At 48.9% G+C, this 20,791-nt stretch overlaps 1 protein-coding gene across 3 annotated transcripts in view; it reads left to right on the top strand.

Annotated features, from left to right (window-relative positions):
• Tns3 (tensin 3) overlaps positions 1 to 20,791 on the top strand; it is a 244,712-nt gene that overhangs the window by 57,001 nt on the left and 166,920 nt on the right. For all 3 annotated transcript variants that reach the window (XM_076545949.1, XM_076545948.1, XM_076545950.1), the window contains exon 3: positions 6,189 to 6,226. Coding sequence is in view for 1 of the 3 variants with exons in the window: in XM_076545950.1 (XP_076402065.1) it covers positions 6,189 to 6,226 (38 nt within the window). In the remaining 2 variants the exon portion in view is untranslated. The remainder of the gene's footprint in view (positions 1 to 6,188; positions 6,227 to 20,791) is intronic.

Genomic DNA, 20,791 nt, shown 5'->3' with positions numbered 1-20,791 from the left:
TCTCCTGGGCTAGGAGGTGCAGGGGCTGGTGGCCCAGAGCACAGCAGGGGGCCTGGGTTCCCGCGGTGCAGACTGACTTCAGGAGCTTTCTCTTTGTAGAGTCCAGCTCCATTCTCAGAGTGGATGCAACCTGAAAAGGGGCCCTTCCCTTCTTGTGTGTCTTGTAAAGGGACTTTAGAGAAGTCGGTGGGTTGAATTCATTAGCTTGTTCCTCAATCAGAAGTGGATCTCTCTGCCATTCTAAAAGCCACACTCCAGAAGGATGAATGGGATTATCATCTGTCCTGGGGTTGTCATTACTCACGTAAGCCAAGATGTCTTCACTGTCACCCTCGGTTTCAGGTCACTTAGAAGACCACGTAGATCTTTGTAGCTATGACCCCTATCTATTGCCATTTAACGTGCTAGGAATGGAAACTGTTTAAAAGGAACAGCAACACACCTATTATTACATGAGCATATAAATATTTTTAGTGAAGAATGACTTCCTCAAAACTCATTCACAAGAAGGAGAAGTGAGGCATTGTTCTGTTTTTCTTTCCTGGGGAGGTGGGACTCCCCTGCTTTCTTCTGCATTCAATCTGTCTGCATACTGGGTAGGAGCCGGAAAAGCACATGGCCCTGAGTCAGTACACAGGAGCCTGCTGTCGGCCTCTGAGATTGCTCTGGACCCAGTTTTGATTTCGTATCAAAACTCAAAGGATCATTTCATAAAGATTAGTCTCTCTGTGGTGGAGTCTGAAATGGAATTAATACTTTTTTCAGCTATATATATATATATATGCTTCTTTGGCTGGTCTTGCGTTTGAGCGGATCATTGACCCAGCGAGTATCACAGTGCCCAGGTCATTTGGCGGTTCTTGTCCATTGACTTAGATGTCCTAGTCTTGAGGCATCTTTTTTAAAATCTCAAAACAAAACAAAACAAAAACCCTCTATACTTGTTAGTAGTGCCACTGGTGATTTTATCAGAAAGGTCTTGAGTTGTCAAGCTCCTGGTTTTGGATGTAGGTCTTTTGAAAAGAGACTTTCCCCTTGAAATCTGAAGTTTTGCCGTTGGTGTGACAGGCTCACTTTGATTAACTTCAGGAATCTGGCAAGCAGCCCCTTCATATTTTGTTTGCCAAGGTTCTTTCAAATAAAAATGGTGTTCCTGAGAAAGTCATTAGGTAGCTGACAGCTGACAGCTGGAACAGTCCTGTTGCTGACGGGCCTGTTCTCACATGGTCCCACTCCAGGTTGTCCCATTCCCAGAAGCTGTGACGCTCATTGCGGACTCCCTCCCACCCCCAGACCAGTGAAGAGGTGTCTACTGAAATTTTACATCAGGATATTCTTCTTTCAAAAAGACTTACTTATTTGTGTATACGGTGGTTTTGTCTGCATGTATGTCCGCCCACCAGAAGAGGGTATTGGATCCCGTGGGACTGCAGTTACGGAGGTTGTGAACTGCCTTGTGTGTGCTGAGAACTGAACTCAGGACCTCTGGAAAAGCAACCAGTGCTCTTAACCACTGAGCCATCTTTCCAATCCTCTTCAAGATACTCTTACATATTTTTATATATTCTGATATATTTTTAATCCCAGTGACTGCTGGTACTGAGTAGAACGGTAACTAGTGCAGGGTGGCCTTGCTTCCCAAGTTCTTGCAGAGGCACCAGCGTTTTCCCCACTGTGTTAACACAAGAGGAAGGGGAAGAGGAGGAGTATGAAAATATTTTGGCCTCATCAACCCATTATGAAGTCTTGGGGACCCGGAGGTCTACAGACCCCCTCTGACAACCACTGACTTAGACTATGCAGGATCTAACTGTCTGTCTAAGGGTGACCTTTCTGTGACTCACACGAGGATGAAGTGAGGGGGAGGCTAGACTAAATATGACTCTGTAGGCGAGGAGGAAGTGGAAGACACTAGACAGGCAGCAGACACTGGCCAGCACAGGGCAAGAGGCTTCCTAAAGTGTTACAGAACATGTGCATGAAGGCTCCCAGAGCATGCTATCTTTCTGAGCAATACTGTAGGGGGGGAGAGTGGCAGAGGGGTCTGAGCCAGCTGGGAAATAGGGTTTTCTGTGGAATCAGTGGACAGATGAAAGGCACCAAGCTGTTACATCTGGAGAGCTCTGGGGACCATGAGTACAGGTCGTGTGGGGACTTTGTGGAGCGTGAGGTCCGTGGAGACTGAAAGAACACCCTTGAGTTCCATGAACGTGATGTTGAAGGGAGAGGTCATAGGTCAGGAGGAAGGAAGCCGATCTGTTAAAGGGCATCTGCTGGGACTCTGAGCAGCTGATGGTGGCATTGACAGATGCTGCCATGTCTTCTTTATGGCCATCTTTCATATGAGGAAGCTGAAGGGACTCTGCCCTTCAGTCTCGGGTATACTGGGTGATTTCAGCAGGAAGAAGTTGGTTAGGGTGCTGAGGAGGCGGAAGTGGATGATTAATGGCATTGTTTTCTTTTTTTAATTTTTAAATTTATTTTTACTTTTTTTTCAATCTTTAGATGAGAAAAACACACGGTTGATCTAAGACTCTACGAACCAAAATATTCCAAAACCTAAAATTTGAATGCACAAAATGTTTCAGATTTTAGATTTATGGAATAAAATCATAAACCAGTATAATCTATGAAAATGTTCCCAAATCTGAACCGTCTTGGTTCCAAGTATTTGGATAAGGGGCACTCAGCCTGTAATTGTCTTTAGGATGCACAGGATTCTTGCCCATAAATGATTCTGATGAAGTCCTGGGGAAATGGCAGTGTACGTATTTATACAAACATAACTTTATACCACCTGGGTTTGAATCCACCAATAATGGTTTGGGAGGCAGACTCACAGCCTGAGAAAGCACCACTTGATGGGCTAGAAGTCATGGATTGATGAATTGATTTTCATTTGGCAAATGGTGCAAGAACTGGTAGCACAAACGCCTGTATTCTCAGCAGTTGAGAGGCTGAGGCAGGAGGTTTGCCATAAGTTTGAGGCTAGCCTGAGCTACAAAGTGAGGCTCTGTCCCAAGAACAATGGCAACAGAGTTTTTCCCATTCTTTCCTCCTTTTTAAAGTTTTCAATTAGTTGACAAATTAAAATTTAGTTACTTTTATATTATATGTATTAGTGTTTTGCCTGCATGTTTATCTGTGTACCATATGTGTGTCTCATGCCCATGGAGGTCAGAAGAGGGTGCCAGAAACCCTGGAACTGGAGTTAGAAACAACTATTAGCCACCATGTGGGTACTGGGAATTGAACCTGGGTCCTCCGGAAGAGCAGCCAGTGCTCTTAACCACTGAGCCATCTCTGTAGCTCCATCTGTTGATTCTTAGTAGTTTGGGACCATTTGTTTAGTAGGTAGCTGCTAAACATTTTTGAAAGTTCAGAGAGTAATTGGAGTGCATTAAAAATGTGTTTGAAATTGTCAGGGAACAAATATAATAGTCATAAAAAAAGCCCAGTATTTAAATCAAAGTGTGGTAACTTCTGGGCAAATGGGTGGGGTTGGCTGAGAGATAAGACAGATGGGGACACTTGCCTTTGGGGGCCTGTGTGCCTGTTGGTGGGGAGCTCTAGTGATCTTGGGGACTCCCACTCACTGGTGCCTTCCCAACTTGTACCTGACAGACCAAAGGCTCTGTGTCATCCTGCCGGCTTGATGGGATTCTACCAGCTTGCCTGCAACAGGTCGTGATTGGTTCACTGGTGGTGATGTATGAATGAATCCTCAGGTTTCATCCAGACTCTGGCCTCCCCTCAGTAAAAGGAGCAAAGATGAGTGGCTTCTTCCTGGGATGTGATGAGGCTTTGGGAATGCCCGTGCGGTATGCTGCAGGCGCTGACTGGCGAGCTGCCTTTGTGTGTTCCACTGGTGTTGCCCTCGGCAGAATCTGATAGTTCACAGCAAGGACTACCTGTCCTCTGGCTTGCAGCCTGCCCCGAGAGGTGGGCTGTTAAGATGATTGACAAGCCATGGGGTAGAGGCGCTGAGGTGGGCCCCAGAGACAAGCATAGGATAGTCAGAACGGACACTGGAATGAGGCCGGGGTGGGTGGGGGTAGGTGGGGAGCTGTCAGTGTGGGCCCACTGAGGACTTGGAGTTCATGCTGAGGTGGCTGAGCTTTTCCTGTGGGTGATAGGACATTGGCTCATTTTCTGTGATGGGTCATAAGGCAGCAAGCATGGACACCAGAAACCTGAACTAAGGACAGAGATGTCTGGATTTTACTGTGCTGTGAACATGCTGTTAGTTAGTGCCTTGGTACAGCTGTAAGCATCTGCTCTTTCTCACTGCTTCTTGGATTGGGAACGTTAAGATTTTGGGGACCAAGCCGTTCACACTAGGCTTCCTCTCAGGGACTGTCTGCCATTGAAGGCCTGGCTGAGGTTGTGGAGTCTGCTGTCACTGAGACATCACACTCCTGGAGTTGGCAGCCTAACTGGCCAAGTGCTGCATGCTGGCTGGTGGCTTCAGTTTCTTTCCAAATCGGCAGCTCTGCAGGGTTGCTGAAATAGCCCTGTAAAGTGGCAGAAGCCACATAGCATCCCCTCCGCCATGTCTGACTAACGTGTAGACAGCAGTGATTCATTGTACATGGGGCTGGAATTATTAAGGTCATCGCAGAGGCTGCCTGCCTGCCATGTGATTGCCATCAGCTGCTCCTGGGGTGTGCTGCCCCCTCATAGCTTAGTTTCTTCCTGTCGTCCACTGCCTGGGCTGGCTTCTGTCTGGGTTTTTAGGCTCTCATGGAAGTCCTGTTGTTATCCAGTGGAAATCTTTCTTGATTTTGAAATCCCTGGTCACAATTATGTGTTGTGCTGATTGGAAGATGAAGAATAAATATTTGTGGCATGTATTCTAACAAATCTCAAAAGCCTGGGCAGACAATTGAAAATCTAGATCACGCACAGATAAAAACCTCAATAGCTTGTTAACTCCTGGGGTTCACAAACTCCAAGGCCCTGGGCAGATTTATCTGTTTCAGCCTTACTTAACCCTCTGTGAACCTTTGTGGTCTAGAAGGCAGAGTGTGGAGAGAGGGGAAAGTTTTCTGAGCTCCTGGACTTAACAGCACCAAGCTGAGATTTGGTCCCTTGTCTCTCTGATCTCTGAGACCTTGTTGTCTGGGCTCTGTATGCTTCTGCTCGGGGCATCACTTTGTAGTTTGAAAGAAGGGGCCCATGAAGGATTCCATTTGACATTGATAGTTATGTGAGGGGGAACAGGAGTCTAGAGAGGTCCTAGGATTTGCCTTGGGCAGCCCTGCTGGATGGGTAGAGCCCAGACAGGAAGTCCCAGGCAGGTGCCGTAGGGAAGGCGTTGAGGCCTCTGTGGTGCTCCCAGGGGCGGTTGTGGTGGGCTGAGGTGCAATTGCCTCATTTCCCACTGTCCTCATCCTGCCCCTTCTCCCATGCATGGCCTTGTTGCCACACTGCCTCATGCTGCTGCTACTGGCCTTTTATTCCTTGAGGCCCAGCTGCGGCCTGCCTCTGGGCCAGAGGGGAGGGCCTGTGAAATTCACATTGGTTCCAGCACCCCGTCTGCATTGTTGGGGCCTCCCATGACACAGGACCCGCTCTGCTCACATAATGGCCCCCGTTGAAGGACTCTTCTGTAGGAATTTAGACATGAATTTATTCTGACAGTGCCTGCTTCGGTCTCCCGGAAGTGGAAACGTGCGGAGTCCAAATGACCTCGTGACTTTCTCGCTCCTGGGAGGGCTCTGATCAAATGCCTGGGGCTTTGTTCCTTCTCTTTCTCCTTCTCCTCTTCTTCTTTCCTTGGGGATAAATTATAACTTCTGTGTGTGTCCCCAGGTCCTACTTGCCTTCTTGAGGTCTCCAGTTTGGCTGGATGAAACCTTTTAAAAACCAGGCTACTTAGGACCCCACTCCTGATAAATTTCTACCTGGGCTGTCTGAACTTTTGTTATTTTTTTTTTCTTCTGTTTTCCTGTTGTGGGGATCAAATCCAAGCCCTGGTACGTGCCGAGCACATGCTCAACCACATAGCTCTGCCTCGGCTCTTAGGTGTCACTTGTGTCTCAGTTTGTGTTCTCGGTGCACAGCCACCTCTTGTCAGGGAGAGACCTCCCTCCCGAGTCTGCCTGCTAAACTTTCTCAAGGAGGGAGACCTGGCAAGCGTCACTTAAGATTGCTTGGCTAACAGACATTCTTTCTCTTTCTTCCAGTCTGCAAGTATTCCTGCCACAAGAAATGTGAAGCCCAGGTAAGCATTCCATGGCTTTCCCGTGGGACTTCTTTGAGCTGGCCTTCACTGACTGATATGCAGAGGGGGAGGGGGCCTCTGGACTCCAGCCTCAGAAAGGAACTGGGAGCTAGTGGAAAGAGACCAGCCCGGGGGGATACTGCTGAGTGCGGCTTGTAACTTTCATCTCAAGAACAAACCCAAAGAACTTGGAAATCCATGTTTTTAATTATAGAAAATAATTCTGAAGAATTTGATTTCAGATAAGACCTCAGTCATCCTTTTCTGGCCGCGCCACCACCAGCTCCTTGCCAGTGACGAGTGATCCCGACTTTCTCTGTGTGTTGGCATCTATTCATGGGGCAGAGGCGTGGAAACAGAGTCAGGGCGCGTGGTTAGCCTAGAGGAGTGAGCTGGCTAACGTTGAGGGTAGTTAGTTGTTCACGGTTGTTAGGGAAAACCGGGGCAGCCTGGAGTAGGGATCATTAGGCCGAGTGTGTGTGTCCCCAGAGTGCTTGAGAGCCAGGTGGTCCCCTGGTTGGCGTGGACTGGCTGCCTTGCCTGTGATGAGCAAAAAAGTGAGGGGGCCGAGAAATGAAGGTGCCAAGGTGTACCTTATCATTCTTCCCCTTCTCTGTGTCCACAGCTCTGGATCTCCTGGTTTGAGGTTGGTCTTCAGTGTGACTACAGCCTTTCCAGACCTAGCTGACTGTCAGACTGTCAGGGGTCTTGGTGAGCTGTCCCTCTGGCTGTAGGACGAGGGAGATGGGCTGTGCTGATGTTGTAGACCTCATGGGTCAGTCTGTCCCCAGATCTCCCTCCTGTCTTCAGTCTCCGAACTGGAGGATGTGCTGGAACATTTTAGGATACCGTGAACCACATGGCTTCCCATGCATGTTTTCCATGTAAGGACCAGGAAGGGCATAGTTCCTCCACACAAAAACACACACCCGTACAGACATGCATGTGTACACACCCCATGTCTTTCTATTGCTGTGAAGAGAAACTATGACCACGGCAACTCTTATAAAGAAAACATTTAATTGAGGCAGGCTTACAGTTCAGAGGTCTAGTTCATTGTCATCATTGGCAAAGTGTGGCGGCATGCAGGAAGATGTGGTAGAGAGGTAGCTGAGAGTTCTACATCTGATCCAAATGCAACAGGAAGTGCACTGTCTTGAGCTTTGGAGACCTCAAAGCCTACCCCTAGTGACATACTATTTCCAACAAGGCCACACCTCCTAATAAGGTCACTCCCTATGGGCCAAGCATTCAAACACTTGAGTCTATGGGGCTCATACCTATTCAAAGCACCACACCCCACATTCGTACCTTCATTTTGTTCATACGTACATGCGTGTGTACTCACAGTCATCCATATATACCCTGCGCACACACAGGCGCACATGAACACTCACACCAAGGTGGAAAACAAATGGTCTTAGACCTCATGCTCTTTCCAGAGATGAACGACTTGTCTTTTAAGTGCTTTTATGGACAGCTTTTGAACATTCAGGAAGCAGAGAAGATTGCTGAGAGCTGCTGGTATATGTGTTAGCTAGCTTAAAGCCAGCACTTCCTACCCTCCTCACCCTCTGCCTTTCTCTTATAAGGTCACTCAGAGTTTTTTCTAAGCCTAGTAGGGTGGAATGGAGCAGCTCTGCCTTTCCTTCCTGCTCAGCTCTGTTCTGCAGAAGAGCCTTTTCCACCTGGGGCCAGTGTTTCTTGGTCACACACACCCTTGGGTGGGACTGGTTCCCAGTCCTGGTTTATTTTAGCCTCCCTTCTGTGTGCTGCCTACCTTTAGTCAAAGGAATTGGGTTGCAGTGGTCCCTGGGATTGGGAATGCAGTGCTGAGTGGGGATGGTCCATTTTGGAAGTGAGCCTGACTTGTAGAGGTTCCGTTCCCACGCAGGGACTTCAGTGTGCCTTTCACAGCTCTGTGTCTCCTTTGGCGGCCCTTGTCCTCACAGCGTGTGTCTTGTCACTGATGGGAGTGTGATCAAAGGGCTGAGGTCTTGTCGCCCACTCTGTCCCCCGACTGTATTCCAGGTTCTGACCTGAGCTGCAGAAATGAACCTGCATCTTTTCCTTCCATTTCTGACTACTTAAGATTCCTTGGTTCAAGAAATCATCCAAAAGTCTTAAGTATAACTGATATGGCATTGCTGACCCCAGCAGCTGGCAGTTTGCAGGGAGATGAATAGGCTTTTCCTCCTATCAGATTCTGCCAGGGGGAAATGTAGCCACATTCTTAACACCCCCCCCCCATTTTTAAAATATGGCTTTGAATAGCATGACAGAATGCCACCAGCAATAACAAAGCACCTTCTCATTCCAAAGATACAGAGCTGTGGTGCCAGGGAACCAAGAACCATAAATTCTCAGCAGCCCAGCAGATCTCGGTGGCTGGGAAGCATTTCTTTCAGGAACTGGAGTGTGGTTTCTTCCACATGACTGCTGTGAGTTCTGGGTCTTGCTTGGGTGTCCTAGAGCTCATTCACTTGGGTTTTGGGTCTTTACTAATGTGTGTGTATGTATCCCTGTGCAGCCTCCCTGAATGCAGCTTTGGAAAACTGGAAAGCTTTCCTCGTCTGTCTTGTACTGATGGGGTGGCATGTGCCCCATGTACCCTCCTCATTGGTGTTCCTGAGGAAGAGAGCTAGGAACGGTCACTGCAGCGTATGGTTGGGGTATGGATGGAGTCAACTGCCACGATCGTTGCTCGGTTTGGTTAATGCCACCGTCTTAGGTGTCTGTCCGTGCCTGTGCTTGCACCGAGGATGTGGAGGGGGTTCTATAAAGAGGATTGAGTCACAGTAGGGAGACTGAGTCATAGTAGGGAGACTGAGACATAGTGAGGAGACAAAGAAGCCCCAGTATGGTGGATGAAGTTACTATTTTCCAAAGCTACTAGGCAGCATGTCCCGCAGGCCAGGCCATGAGGCTCAGTGGGCAGATGGAGGGAGAGACCTGGCCTTTGGTCTCTTTATGGTTTTTGGGCTGAAAGTAGGCCAGTCCACCTGCTGTGATCTGAATGACTGTGTCTCTCTCTCTAGCTTCACGTGTTGAAATGTAACCCTGTATGTGATGGCGTTAGGGGGTGGAGCCTCTGGGAGGTTATTAGGTATTGTTGGGTGGGGCCTTATGATTGATGGGCTTAGTGCACTTGTCAAAGAGACACTGGAAAATTTTCTTCTCTTCCATCAAATAGAGACTGGGAAGGCGTGATCAGGCATCCAGAAAGCAGATCCCCACTCAGCGCTAAACCTGTTAGTGCTTTGGTGTTGGAGTGTCCAGCCTTTAGAACTGTGAGCCGTAGATTCCCATCGTTGATGTCACCGAGTTTGAAGTGGATTTTTTGTTTGTTTGTTTGTTTTTAAGGCAGCTTAAATGGACTGAGGTGGGTCTGTCTGAGCTTCAGTTTCCTCATGTGTGGGACAGATGAACAGTACTTCCTAAATTACACACACTAATGGCCTTCTCTTGAAGTGTGATAATGGTGTGTGAGCCCTAGGGAAGTCAAGGAGATGATGTGAAATCTCTTGAGAGTTTGGGATCTCACTGTTCTGCTCCCTGGGTGCTGAGCTGATTCATTTCAGCTCCTAAATGGTTTGGGCCTGATGACTTGGTTTTTCTCTGCCATCAGTTGACTCATGAACATGAGGGGAAGGGAAGGAGAAATACAGAAGTTTTAGGAAATCAGATGTTGATGAAGAGGAAGAAGAGGGGCTGGGGATTGTCCCTGTAATGTGCACAAGAACCAACCTTGTCTTTGCAGCCTGTGGTTGCCATGGACTTTGGCTATTTTTGATATCTGCTCATGCTGGGAGTCACACTTCAGGATCCTGAATCATCAGAGCTCTCCCCATGGAGATTGAACACCAATGAGTTGAGCTGGAGCCTGTTTGGGACAGCATTGAGCAGCCAGCAGGTCCTGGCATTCAGCATCTGCCATAGTCCACAAAGGACCAGTCTCTAGCACCAGGGCTCCATGGTACCCTCAGCCTCTAGGCCCATCCTCAACCTTACCTGCCTGGCTTCAAGCTCCGTTCTATCTGTGACACATCCAAGATGCCTAGTCCTCTGCAGAGAACATGGCAGGGCTAGCATGTGTCTCTTCTTCTTATTGCTCTTTTGCAGCATATGCAGGACTGGGCTGTCACAGATACATATTTCTATGAGGACCAGGAGATGTTCTGAGGACACAGGGAAACCAGTGTGAGTTCTTGCTTTGCTTTGTGTTAAGCCCTCGCCTATGGATGTCCCTGCTCTGTCTTGTTGCTTTGTGTCCAGACTAATCCTCCCTCGGGCCCCAGAGCACCAAGCAGCTCTACTGTCATAGAAGCAGGGTCCAGGTGATTCCCCACTGTGGGAGGGTGACTACACCATGAACATTTGGGAACGAATGAACTTGGTGATGCTTGCTCCGGCTTCAGCATTGAAGATGAGGATGTCCACCTAATTCCCTACCCCTAAGGAATAGAAGTGGTGGACCCAGAGATCTTCCTGGAAATGTATGGACCCAGACATTTTCCTAGGAAAATGAGTCAGTTTCACTTAGTAAAAAACAAAACAAAAAACCCAAAATCAGCATTTTTCATTTTAAAACAACAAAAGCCAAACCCCCAAAGTGCCGTGAACTGAGCTCTTGTGCTGTACATGTGATGGCCGGTTTCTTGGTACACTTTCTGAGGTTCAGTGCCTATATCTGAAGGATGGGCAGTTAGAAGCCAACAGAGTACCGTGGGAGTGACCTGAGACACTGTCTTGTCTCTCCTGACACTGGCTTGTGGTGTATGCTCAGAAAGCATGGAAGTCAGCCAGTGCTCCCAGAGCTTACAGGGAAGAGCTGAGCCTGCAGGCACGGCTGTTCTCTTGTCACTCACCAAGGGCTTCCGTTCTTGGCTGGTTGCTCCGTTCTCGGAGGTGGCAGCTTCAGGACCAAACGATGGCGCTACCCTGAGAGAAGTCCAAGCTGCCAGCTCAGCATTTACCCAGGATTCTTCCACCTGACCCGCCACCATTTGTCCTAATGATGGAAGTCATTGAAGCTGGACGATTCAACACACATTTCTGAGTTTTGCTCGAGCCAGGCAGTGAGCTGGGCCCAAGTACCACATTGACTTCAGGGAAATTCCAGCCCTGCCACCCTGAGGACCACTTGGGAGCCTGGCTCTGCCAAGAAATGCTTCTCTGCGTTTGGTGCAGTCTATGTGCTTGGTGTTTTAGAGAGGGGGAAGTTGGGGGGAGGGTTGTACTGAGCAGGGAATGCAGAGTCTTGTACATGCCGGGCAAGTGGAGGAAATTCACTGAAGCATTGAGAGCTGGGGCCTTTGTTCCTGAGAGGGAGGGCTCTTTTGGGGCCTAGGACATGGGGATGGCCTGCCTACCCACTGGGGAAGCCTCACCTGTGCCCTGATCTCACCTCGGAGTTAGCGATCCAGGTGTAAACTGCTCATAAGCAATCAACACGGCCCATGTATAAAAATTCATGTTTTTAAACTCAATATAATCTGAGCCCTAAACAAGGCCATTGATTGTGGACTTTTGGAGTTTCACTGAATGGGACCAGAGAGGAGAAACCAAGGTTGTTTTGCTGTTGTTTGTTTTGCTTTGTGGTTTCTTCTGTGACAGGGTCTTACCTTCTAGCTAAGGCTAGCTAACTCACTATGTAGCCCAGACTGGCCTCAAATGCATGTCAGTCCCCCTACCTCTACTTCCTAAGTGCTAGGAACAGAGGTGTTAGTCACCACACTGGCTCACCAAGGGCTGTGAAGCTGCCTACGATGTGTGGCCAGATTGGCAAGAGGGACCATATTGTCTTGTGTAGTTAGCAGTGTAAATGTCACTTTGTGGTGACATGTTTACTCTTCAGCAGGGTTCTATATTTAAGCTATGTTTGTAGAGGATTACTTTCCCTCCTCCAACAATAGGCCCCAAAGGAATTATTACAGGTGTGCACCCCATAATGATGCTTTGGTCAACAGTGGGCTGCCTATCTGATGGTGGTCCACGAGCCTGCGTCATCTGGTGATGCCGTAGTGACCCTGGTTGTACAAACACACTGTACGGTGTTTGCACAGCAACAATCTTGCGTCACGACATTACTCAGAGTACATCCCCATTGTGAAGCGGTGCAGGGCAATATACTCTTTTGAGATACTACCTTTGTCTTAAATCAACACCAGGATTTTAAAAAACGACCCTTTTGAGTCTTCAAAAGTTGGCAGTCCATATTATGTGGTAACAAATAAAATAGACCTAGATATAGCTCTGGAGTGAGTCTGTATCACTTTGCTTTTTGGTTTGACTCTTTGGCTGTGATCTCTTATTGGCTATGGTTGCTTGTATGCCGGAAGCTGGAGGTCTGGTACAGTGAGAGTGTCAGTTCTTTGGGTCCTTCACGAGGTTTGGGTCAGGCCATGTACTTGAGGACTCTTAGCATCTTTACCGTGAGAAGCTACCTTCCTGTGGCCCTTCATGGGACCTGGAGATGATGGGCTGATGGCAGTGAGGACACACCATAGCTGCAGGTAGGTCTGCTTTGAATTAGAACCGGTGAGGCTCCATGGACACCTGTGCTCTGTGCCCCATCCCTGTTTCTCTCCACCACGTCCTGAGGTTGAAGGTCCCCTGCTGACTGGGGAAGTGTGCAAGGCCAGTGGTGTCACCTGAACTCCCGTAGACAGGTTCTTACCAGTGAGGAAGGGCACTGGGAAATATCAAAACAGATGCCACTTTGTGTGTGTGTGTGTGTGATGAGAATAGCAAACACGTGACCACTTGCCGTGGGGTTCTACAGAACGTGTTGGGGCATTGTGTCTTGGAGGTCTTGAGTCTAGAGTAGGGGGATAGAACTCAAGATCAGCTAGCTGTGAATGGCTGTCTCTCAAATACAGATACTTGGTGAATATTTTTCTGCCTTCTGGTTATGTCTTTGAGTACCTGAATTTTGTGATAGGCTGTTTTATTCATTTGTTCTGGCCTGGGCTTTTTTTTGTTTTGTTTTGTTGGGAACAGAACTGTAAAATGGAAATTCCCATGTATTGCTATGTGAAGCAGTCTCGAAAACTTTCCAGGACCTATATAAAAATCCTGGGTCTGGCCAGGCGGTGGTGGCGCACGTCTTTAATCCCAGCACTGGGGAGGCAGAGCCAGGCGGATCTCTGTGAGTTCGGGGCCAGCCTGGGCTACCAAGTGAGTCCCAGGAAAGGCACAAAGCTACACAGAGAAACCCTGTCTTGAAAAAAACAAAAAAACAAAAAAACAACAAAAAAAAAAAATCCTGGGTCTGAATTCTAATTCCACCTTGTGTTAGTCTGGTCTTCTTCTGTGAAATTAAGGCAAGAACACCTTCCCTAGGGGCGTGTGAAAAGGACTTCAGCCCGCTTGCTAGCCCAAGCCTCTGGCTTCTGTGGGAGCTCTCTCTCGTTCCTCAAGAGCAGTGGTTCTCAACCTGTGGGTTGCGACCATCAGAAAACAGGTATTTCTGGTGGTCTTAAAAACCGATACACTGCTCAGTAGCAAAATTACAGTTATGAAGTAGCAACAAAAATAATTTTATGGTTGGGGGTCACCACAACATGAGGAACTGTAATAAAGGGTTCAGCATTAGGAAGGTTGAGAACCACTGCTCTAGAGATCCCATGGACCCCTGCAGTGTCGGTGGGTGAAGGACTGTTCTGAGGCATGGTAAGCAAGCACTTCCATGCAGCTCGCGAGATCAGTAGATCACTAGCATCAGCCAGCGTGCATTTAGGCAGGAAAGGGCAGTGTGCTTCCTCAATTCTCCTTGAGAATGCTGCCTGTTTATCTCATTTAGAGCAGTTTCTGAAGACTATCAAAGACCCCGATCAGTGCCACCTGGGCTGTGGTATCTCGGGGCCTCCATCATGCTGGCTGTGGGACTGTCCACCTGGCCTGCTGCCCTTCTCCCTGACTCTCAGGATCCTGCAGTCTGCGTGGCCAGCCCTAGTTTGTTTCCAGGAAGGCTTTTGTGATCCTGATCCATAGATTGTGCCGCCAGGGTGACTGCCTGGATTAGAGTCCTCACCTGTGTGGGGGCTAGGGCTTCCTGAAGAGCGGGTCTCTGACCCCTTCTTTAAGATGCGTGTGTATGTGTGTGTTCATGTCCCTGTCCGTATGTATTAAGTTTCAAACCTAGGACAAATTGGCTGAGGTGCTTGTTTAACACATCAAAGCCGACCTGGTGGCCAGGTTCTCCCAGCATCCCTCAGTCCCTGCCTGTTACAGGGTATGGCTGGTGTACCCCACCCTCTACCTTGAACTCTCCAGCCCAGGGGCTGGGCTGCCGTTCCCCCCAGAATGTCTTTCCTATATAATCCAGACACTGTGGTTACCCACCCCTTTTGTACCTTTGGCCTCCTGGCCGCTGTACCTGGTTCCCCTCTCTCCCCTCTCACATGGCTCAGGGTATTGACAACTCTGGACTCTCCCAAATGTGTCTGCCTCTGGCTATGCTTTCCCTTCTAGCTCAATAAACTTTCCCCTCCTTTCCTTCATTCAGTGTGCCTGTGCACGCGTGTGTGCGTGCGTGCGTGCGTGCTTGCCTAGGTGTCCTTCCTTGCTATGCATATGAACATCTCTACTCTTCCCAGGGACTAGCCTGCATCCCAGTTTTCCAGGCCAACCCTGCTTATTGGTGATACTGCTGTGTGGTCCCCAGTATCTCTGACGTTTCTCTGTAGACCTGACTGGGCTTGCATGGTGAAGGTTTGCAGTGTCTGGGTTCAGAAGACTGACTGGTGACCCTGGCTGGCTTCCATAATGAAAATATACCTCCTTCATCGTCAGCTGCTTGTGCTCATTACTGAATGCAAAAAAGAAATAAAAAGGAAAGGACATGACTGCTCCTAGATATGGTGGAGGAGAAAGTTTACTGTAAATAAAAGGGAGAGCGTAGTCAGAGGCAGACACATCTGGGAGAGTCCAGAGTGGACATGTCCAGACTGAGCTGGGCCATATGGGGAGAGGGGGAGGGGAAGGGAGAAGGGAGAGAGGGAAATGAGGTGCAGTAGCCAGGAAGCCAAAGGTACAAAAGGGGTGGGTAACCAAAATGGCTGGATTATGTCGGGAAGAGCCTCTGGGGGAAGGGCAGCCCAGCCCCTGGGGCTGGAGAGTTCAGGGTAGAGGGTGGGGTACACCAGCCATACCCTGTAACAGGTGGGAACTAAGGGATCCACTTTGATATGTTAAATAGGCACCTCAGCCTTTGTCTCAGGATTTGAGACCTAACAATTATCAGCTTGAGAAATTCTTGCAGTTACATTTAGCTCTGCCTCCCATCCCTCCTGCTTTCTGGTCCCAGGAACAGTGTCTCCTGCCCCAGATCTGCCCCAGTGTCTTCCTGCTGTCACTGGCTTTCCTCTGTAAGAGTGCTTGTCTTCTTTATGTCTCCTTGGTCCCTGCTAGCCTTGCTTTCTCCATGCTTATGGGTGTCCCCCTTACTCCCAAGCCCATGGCATCTCCTAGTCCAATGACACCTCTTATTCCTTCTCTTCCCAGATTCCACTCATCTTTTTTACAAGCGAAAAGCCCACTGATGGTGACATCTACCCTCACTTACTTTCCTCCTCCTCCTCCTCCTCCTCCTCCTCCTCCTCCTCCTCCTCCTCCTCCTCCTCCTCCTCCTCCTCCTCCTCTTCCTTCTTCTGTTGGGGGGATTTTCCCTGCCCCTCAGTTCAGGCACAGGCTGAGAGGAACCCAGCTCGGAGGCCACCAGAATGCCCTTCTTCCATATTTAAGATACTTTGGAGTCTGTCAGTGTGCTCCCCAAGGAAACACATCTCAAAGAAGTTCTGACAGTCTTGGGAATACACCCCTGGTGCAGTCAGAGGGCTTTGCTGTGTCTTTGAGTAGAGGGTCTTCCCAGCATTGTCTTCCAGAACCTAGAGTTTAGCCTGGGAAAGATGTTCTGAGCCTTTTTCTCCCCTACCAGGGCTTTTCTGCCGTGTCTGGGCAGGACACTTTGGTGGTGTCTCTGTAGGCTTATCCATGGATCAGGGAGAGGTTCTATCCCCCCCCCCCCCCCCCCCCCCGAGACTTCCAAATGCTTCACTTTGTCTCCTGGTAGCCCCTTCTCTCCCAGTGCTGCTCTGGCTGTGACCACATGGGCCTCTGGACAGCCAGCTTGTTGGGTCGTGACGGTGTGTGCTCAGGGCAGCGTTGCATCTCTAGGGTGACCTTCCCTGAGATGAGGTGATTCCATGTAGAGGTTTTTGGTTCAGATGCTGCTATAGTCTACTCCAGCCACTTTTTTAAAGTGAGGTTTTCTAGAAGAAATCCCACTCTATTTCCCACCCCCTTATACGCCTCCCCCCCTCCCCTCGCCCCAGCCACCTCATTTTTAGCAGCAGGGTCCAAATGAGCACACACTTCAGTCCTCAGAATTTTAACTTGCAAAATCAAGTCTCTCTGCCACTTCTGTAAAGCTATTAATTTTAGCCAGGGATTCAGGAAGTGGCCGCCCCCATGTTCCCTTGGACACAGAAATAGCCCTAGAGCTTCCTTCTCCCTACCTTCCAGGGGCAGCTGCCAGAACTCATTTTTGTCTAGTTCCAGACTTTCGACTCCCCTGAGAATTTCCCAAGATTTTCTGAAACAGCGGGTGGGTCAAGCATGCGAGGATGCAGGGGGATAGGAGAATCCTGGTTTTAGCTCTCCCATCGCTCTAAGCGTTACCCTGCCTGCAGGAGCTGAGGAACGATAAATACTTGCTGTGCTGTAAGGAAGGATGGGAGAGCCTGATGAATGGAATGGAGAATGTAGGGTAAAATCTGAAATTCCAGTTTTACTGTAAATTCCCTTCTTTTGCGTTAAAAAAAAAAAAAAGCTTGGGGTAGTTCACTGACGCATAGGAGGCCCTGTGTATGTCCTGACCTTGATGGTGTTTCAGTGAATGGGCTTCGGAGGAGAGATGTGAAGGGCATGTTATTTATTGTTGATTTTGCAGTACTGAGCACCGAACCCAGAGCCCTCCACCTGTTAGGCCAGCACTGTACTCTATCTCCAACCCTTTTGTGGGTGCCTTTAAAGGGGTACATCTTGGGCCTGGAGTCCTGATCAGGTGGCACAGAGATGGGGTTTGTGGGTAATGTGTGGTTTGCTAGATAACAGAGTGATGGCATCGACAAGGTTGTGTGGACGCTGGTGGATAATTAGTGTTAGGTGGTGGGGTAATGTCACGTGGTATGAATTCGTTGGTGTTTGCAGAATATGTATATGTGAAATAACTAGAGTTAACTAGTTGGATATGAAAATTATAGTTAATTTTACTCTGATTTTTAAAAAGCTGTATTTTATTTTTCATTCTGTGTATTTGTGTATGTCTGTGTATGGGGTATGTACGTGTGAATGCGGGTGCCAATAGAAACCAGCAGAGAGTGTAGGGTCCCATGGAATTGGAGTGAGAGGCAGTAACTGGAACATGGGTGCTGAAATGGAACTCAGATCTTCTTTAAGAGCAGCATGGGCCCTTCACCATTGAGCTGTTATTACTTATTATTGCTTACCATTTATTTTACATTACATCATTCTCAGACACTTGGTACCAAAGCATCCTGAAAGAAAATTTCCTTTAGTATCCTGCTTTAAGTTGAATGCCTGAAGGCAGGACAATTTCTAATTGTTGAGTACCCTGTCCTGAAATATGGTGTTTGATGAATGGTTGGGAACAAATGAATTAATGAATGACAGGAGGTTAAGACCACTGACCCAAGAAGAGTTGGAGATGTGATAGGCAGAGCTCTGTCTGTCTCTGAGATGCTGGCTGCAAGGGGTCACCTTCACTGTGGAAGGCCTTTTATTTGTGAGAGCCTAGTCCCTTCTCCATGCCATTAGCAACTGGTCATTGGAAATCAGCTGCTTGACCAGATGAGCCTGCTTGATGGTTTCAGGTGGAAATCTCAGATCCTCCATGGCTGTAGCAGAAGCAGAAGAGGGCCACGTTAGCTTGTGTGAACTGCAGCTTGGCTGGGCCTCAGCCCCTTCCTTATTGGGGTGGTGGGGGGCGGGGGGGGCTGTCCTGGCGGGCAGTCTGGTGAGCATGAAGCCAGGCGGTGGGAAGTCCACACATTCTCCCTTGGCGGACGCTGCATATGCCACTCACTCTCAAGCCTTTAGAAACAGCCGCTTCTTCCTTTGAGCTTTTCTTCGCAAGGAGAAGGGTGTTAGCAGATGACAAGTTAGGGGTCAGGACGTTTGTACAGGAGTCTCCTGTAAACCGTACATGTACTGTGTCCTGGAATTGGGGTACCCGTTCTTGACCCCCGTCTTCACAGCTCCTCCTGGACACAGATAGCACTTACCATGCCAGTTGTGTCTGGCTAAGGATGCTGCACTTGTGGGACCAGGTCCGAAGGAGCACTTCTGGATCTCTGTCTCGCTGGCAGCAGAGATGTCCTGCTGACACCCTGTCTTAGAGTGGGAAGGGTGAACTTAACAGACCGCTTTATTTATAGTTGTTGAAAGAAATGAGAGATATGTGCCTATGCCTGCCACAGGACAAGAGGAGGTACAAGGTAGAGAGACGAGGTAGATGCAAGACTGGCCAGACACACCCATGCTTTCCCAGTGGTTTACAAGAGACTGGATGGCCCAGTATGAACTTTTGTAGGCCTGTCTGTCCACCTGGTGGCTTTGGCTTCCTTTCAGCACGGCAGCTGCTTGTATCCATGAATGGGCTTGGGGTAGAAGCAACGGTTTGCAGCCCCTTAAGGCTGAACTTCCAGAGCTCTACCCTATTTAAGCTGGGCTTATTAGCAAACACTGAGGAGGTCAAGGCTGGACGATTGCTGTGAATTTGAGCCTAGCTTGGGCTTCAGAGTGAGTTTAACCCTTCCACTTCCCCAAGAGAAGAAGGAAGGCCAGGAGGAGGAAGAAGAGGAGGAGGAAGAGAAGTGTTTTTAAACTACCTTATTTCATTGGTCACAACAGGTCACAGAACAAACCAGGAAGACGTCCGATTGAAGGGGAAGGGCTAGATGGGGGCCTCTTAAAAAAACAAAATGAAAAAAACCCTCCAGGTTTATTTATTTTTACCTTACGTGTGCGAGAGTGTTTGTCTGCGCATGCTTATCGGGTTTGTACAGAGCTGGAGGGAAGCCGGAAGAGGATATCAAATCTGCTGGAACTGGAGTTACAGGTGGCTGTGAGCCTCCGTGGGGGTGCTAGGAACAGAATCCTGGTCCTCTGCAAGAGCAGCCATTGCTCTTAACTGTTGAGTCATTTATCTCCATCTGCACTGACTGTACCTCTGGATGGGGGATGACTGACTTTGCAAAGACCCCAGGTGACGCCATTATCTCTGAACACAAACCGGCACACGTGAGGGCATGATGGAAATAGTGCAGGGTTCTGTGTCCCAGAGCTAATCGGCAATCTTTTCTTTTCTTTTTTTGTTAGACAGGCTCTCACTACATTCATAGCTCTGGCCAGGCTAGCAATTGCCAAGTAGCTCAGGCTAGCCTTGAATTGACAGAGTTCTTCTTGCCTCTGCTCCCCAGTGGCTGGGATTAAAGGCGTGCAGTGCCGTGCCTGGCCTGGCAGTCTTTTCTTAAAAGCAAAAAATGTGAGTTACCAATGCCAGTGTTCTTCGTTTGAGATTGCTGGTGACACGTGGCAGGGCTGATGAGGAAGCCACCGGGGAAACGTGGCTGTGGTCTGAGACCTGGATTTTCCCGTGGAAATGGGTCTGCTTATTTTGGAGCAATTACAACTTGATCCCTGGCATTTTAAGTGAGGAGAATGGCTTTAAAAGAACCAGTCTTTTCTCTGAAGCAGTTGGATTTATTGGCTTTCTGGTTCTTTAGAAAGCGTTTTTACCCATTACCATGTGTAATCTTTGTTTTTCTGTTTAGGCAATAAGACAAAGGAATCTGGTAAGTGTTGTCCCAGGAGCTGATAGGCAGGGCCCTGGTGTTGCCTGGGGATGGGCATCTAAGATGGGCCCGTACTCCTGTGTGCCTGGGAGCCCAGTATGCAGACCTTGTCCTTGTCCTTCCTTCCTGACCTTGGACTTCGAGACAGACTGTTGTGCCTGTCTCTGGGCAGATGGTCCTGTCCTGAGGTCCTTACTAGATTTTGAGTCTGGTGAATGCAGGATGTCCCGGGAGGGAGCCCCTTTCACGCACGTTCAGAATTTCAGAATCTCATTGCAACAAGAGACTCACGTTTGGTTTCTGATCTGGGGCCCATGTTGGGAGGGTAGAGCCGGCCTCTGGTGTTTCACGTCTGGTGCATTCCCCTACGAGCCCCGTACACTTGGCCTGAAGTCAGAGAAGGCCCAAGGCGCCCTGCCACAGCCTCTTCTCCTAAAACTCAGAAGCGCAAGGAGAGAAGGACACACTGAGGCCTTAAGAGCCGCTGCAGGCCCAGGCCAGCCCAACCCAGAGCTGAGAGTGCTGGGGTGGACTTGTTGATCCCTGTACCAGAGGCATCATCTTCTCTAGCCCTGGTACCTTTAAGGGAAACAGAAAGCCCCAGTTCAGTAATTTCGCCTCCTTTTCTCCCGTCTTGATGCCTTGATTGTGGCAGGCAGCCTGGGGTTTAATTGCGTCTGCCCTG

Source organism: Peromyscus maniculatus, chromosome 10, assembly GCF_049852395.1.
Source record: "Peromyscus maniculatus bairdii isolate BWxNUB_F1_BW_parent chromosome 10, HU_Pman_BW_mat_3.1, whole genome shotgun sequence".
Taxonomy (NCBI): Eukaryota; Metazoa; Chordata; class Mammalia; order Rodentia; family Cricetidae; genus Peromyscus; species Peromyscus maniculatus.
Note: the sequence above shows the minus strand (reverse complement) of the source record. Positions and strands in the feature narration are given on the sequence as shown.